A 3,941-nucleotide genomic window follows, 5' to 3' on the forward strand; every position below is an offset into this window, starting at 1 on the left:
CAACTTTCCTTTGAGTCTTTTATTTTGAGTTCTTACAAAAAGGGAAAAACAAAACACAGAAGCCATAACCAGAGGAATAGGCTTGGGGCCAGCCAGAGACCAAGTGCATGGATCACTGGGTCTACAGAACAAAGTGTTGGGAATTCTCAGCCCTTGGACATGTTGGATGTATTGGGGGAGAGACAAGTCACTTAATATATATTGGACATATCTATATGAAGTGCCCTGTGTTAGTGGGGTTAGTGGGGCAAACTCCCAAGGCCCCCTCCTCCTCAGCCTAGGGTTCTGGCAGGCTCACAGGCTTGGGCAGCATGGGGATACTGCATTTGCCATATTCTTCTGCAGAGGGAGAAGTGAAAAATTCAGTCTCAAGCCACTTAGGCAGAAGTCATCGGTCTAGAGATGGTCCATACTCCGTTAGGAACCCCCTGTCTTGTATCCAGCCTCTCACGTAGTCTGCTCTTTTGTCGTCTTCTTTTTCATCTTAAGAAGTGATTCGAGATCTTTGGTGAGGTTTTTTTTTTTTTTTTTTTTTTTTTTTTGCTTTCTTCTTTTTTTTCCCCTTTTTGTCCTTGTATTCCTTACCTTTATCAGATTTCTTCTTCTCTTTTTTGCTTTTTGAGTCATTTTGATCTCTATCCTCAAACTTCACCACTACTGCTTCCCTTCTGGCTTTTCCTTGGCCCCTTAGGAGGTGAAATATCCCTTCCCCTTTTTTCTCTGCTTTGTCTCTCATTGATTTCCCTTTGGAAGACCTGGAGGCCTTTTCTGAAGAAATAGTGCTCTCCCCACCTTCTCCGGCCACCAGCTGCTGCTTCTTGCTCTTGGGGGCTGTGGTAGCTAACTGGTCTCCCGACAGCTTCCGCTTCCGGCTTTTCCTGCTGATGTTCTTGGCAGTATCGGCAGCCTTCTTCCTTTCCTGCTCCAGCACCTCTGTCACAACCTTCCTCAAAGCATCCCGCATCTGGGCCTCACTCAGGGGCCGGGTCTCCCCCAGGAAGTGCTGGGGGGTGCTGCCCTGCAGTGCCTGTGTTGAGCCTATGGAGCTTTGGGCTCCCTTTGTGGGCTTCACAGATGTGGCGCCTGAGGTGGCTTCCTTTATACCTGTTGTAAAGGTAATGGTGCCTGCTTGCTGAGACTGCAGTCTGCTGCCTGTGTCATCTTTGTTCACCAGATTAGAGGAAAACAAGGGGCTGCAATCTGGCTTTGCAATCACTTTGAAAGCCTGGTAATTGGCTAGGGTCTTCCTCTGGGAAGGGGCCACCAATTCATCCTCACTGGACTCTGCTGATGACTCCTTCAAAAATCTTCTTCAACAAGGGGGTTTGACCTACAGAAGTGGAGGACTGCGTGGGGGGAATCAGGTCCTCATCCTCCCTTTCAGAGAGTTGTCGGATGGTGCTATCAGAGACCCTGTCTTTCCTCAGGGTGTTCCCACCTTGGGCCTGTGTAGGAGTAGCGGCTGGGCCAGGAGGACTATGACCATCAGGGTTGACAAAAATCAGAGAGGATTTAATCACCTGGATTGATGGCAGTTCTTCGCCACTGCTGTCTGTGGACACCTCTGCACTCTCAGTGGGTCTTGATGTCAGTGCCTTGCCTCTGGCAGTTTTGGAGGTACCATCCTGGTTGGGTGTTACTACAGGGAAATCTTCATGACTCACAGATGACTCCTGGCTGCTCTCCAACTCCTTTATTGGCTTCTTGGCCTCCAAGGTTGTGGTCATGGCTCCTCCTCTGACTTGGGATGTCATATCCTCCAACTTCCCAGGTCTTTGGGCTTCCCCCTTCACTGAAGACTCCTTGGTGGCAGCTGGTGAGGCTTTCACATCCATGTCTGTCTCATAACTGGAGCTGGAGTTATCCTCACTGGAGCTGGAAGTATCCTCACTGGAGCTAAAGGCCCTCCTCACAGGATCTGTCAGCTGGGCCCACTGTCATGGTCCCAGGCTTGGTAGAGGATCTGTGTTCTGGGACACTTCCCTCTTCCTGTGTTTCTGACACCATGATAGTATTTGCTGAGGGCTCTGTTGACTTCATGGGTGTATTCCCAGAGAGTGTATGGACCACTGACTTTGATGGGCCAGGATGTGACACAGAGTTCACTATATTAGAAGATTTCTTGGGCTTTGACTTGGCCTTCTCTTTCATGCTTAATGGCAAATCTGTCCCCACAGCTGAGACATTGGTAGATGTGAGTCTAGGGGTGGCTTTGACAATTTAGGCTTCTGCCTCCTTCTCCTCTTCTGAGCTCTCCCCGAACTGCTGCTGCTATCTGATGCTTCCGTCTTCTTGCCTTGCAGGGCTTTATCTTTCTCTGCCTTAAGCTTCTGGCCAAGCTCTGAGGTCTGTTGCCAGTGTGTATAGATGTCCAAAAGAGTAAAAGGCTGAGGCAGGAATCTTTTCTGACCACTCTGCTCTTTCACTGACTGTGCTTCACGTATACATCCTGACTGCACCAGATGCTCGTAGATCAGGAGAAGCAGCTCCTTCCGCTTCCTTGCTTCAGTCATGCCTGCAACCCAAGACAGCTGGCTCACCTGCAGCCCACCCCACGTTCTCCTGGGCCCTTAGATCTTCAGCATCCCACTTCCACCTTCTCCTTTCTGAATTTCTTGTTTGAGAACAAAGAACAAAAAAAAAAAATGTTTTCAGAGCAGAATCTAGTAACAAAATATTCATCTTACATGTTTTCAAAGGGAAAGCAAATATAAATTGAAAAAATTAAGATATCACATTTGTAAATATAATTTGCAAATATTTTCTCTGTAGCTTGTCTTTTTACTTTCCTGTCCTCCCTTCCTTTAAACTGCTTAATAGATTTTCTATCCCTGGACAGTGACAGCAGCAACTTTACTTTATTAATAAATAGATTTGAGAACTCTTAGAGCTTTGTTGTTTTTTTTTAAGTATTTAAAATAAAAATGTATACCCAATGCCCCATATGTCAAGCTGATTCTAGGTAAAGTCCTTCTGTGAACACATGCATTTCCCAATAAAAACTCAGGTCAAAATATCAAAATAAAAATGATAACAATTTTGCCAAAGCCTCTTTTGTATAAATGCACCTGGCAATATAAGAAGTTAACAGCATTATACTTCACAGGAAGCTTTTTGTTGTTCTTAACTGTATTTGATTGAAATTCATGGAGGAACAGATTACTAAAAACTAAATTGAATGCATGTGCTTTTCTTGATCAAACTCATCTGTGAATCTGATGGAAAATATAGCACATCTAAATGTGCTGTAAGGGAGTATGGCACAAATTATGGTCCTCATGGAGAGGAAACCCATTATCTTATATCATGATAGTTTCAAATACAGTAAACAATGAATTCGTTATTATTACTGGATTTTAAGCCAGAATAAATCTCTTAAGTTGTATAGTAAAACCATGCAAAAAACAAAACAGTCAACCATGCTAGCTCTGGTAATGCTTTCCTAATGAAATAACTTGAATTGCATACCAATCATACCATAAACTACACTTAAAGGGTTAGTGATTATGGCTCCTCTGAGGACAACAGTGAAGTATTACTACTATTTTCCATTTCAAAAGGAAATATAAATTGAAAGTCATAAACCAAATTTCTTTCCATTTTTTAGAAAATGGATTTGAAGTTTAATATATCACAAAAGCTCAGTAATAGTTTCATTTTCACTCCAAAGTGGGAAGAATTGTCTGCATTCTATGTTCTAACAAATATCAATTCTTGTAGGTGAAAAATGAGCAATTATGTAGCTCAGCCTGGCTTCCAGCAGGTAAATATCTACAGATTTTACTGGTTATGGGTCTCTTCTTTTCTTAAGGATCTTTAGTTAGAAGGGTTCTGAAATCAAGGACCAGGTCTTAAACTCCACTTACCATCTATTGCTGTGTAAGAAAATACCTCAAAATCAGTGACTTAGAAGAGAAATCATTTATTTGTTTTCTCAGTGT

The 3,941-nt window shown here is 43.5% G+C and overlaps 1 protein-coding gene across 1 annotated transcript; it reads right to left on the reverse strand.

Annotated features, from left to right (window-relative positions):
• Nucleotides 1-484: 484 nt before the first annotated feature.
• Nucleotides 485-2,513, reverse strand: LOC143397543 (uncharacterized). Its single transcript, XM_077109966.1, is given in 4 exon segments — nt 485-1,249; nt 1,335-1,813; nt 1,905-2,256; nt 2,259-2,513. Coding segments are annotated over 4 exon segments (1,851 nt in total).
• Nucleotides 2,514-3,941: the final 1,428 nt, after the last annotated feature.

Source organism: Callospermophilus lateralis, chromosome 1 (assembly GCF_048772815.1).
Source record: "Callospermophilus lateralis isolate mCalLat2 chromosome 1, mCalLat2.hap1, whole genome shotgun sequence".
Classification (NCBI taxonomy): Eukaryota; Metazoa; Chordata; class Mammalia; order Rodentia; family Sciuridae; genus Callospermophilus; species Callospermophilus lateralis.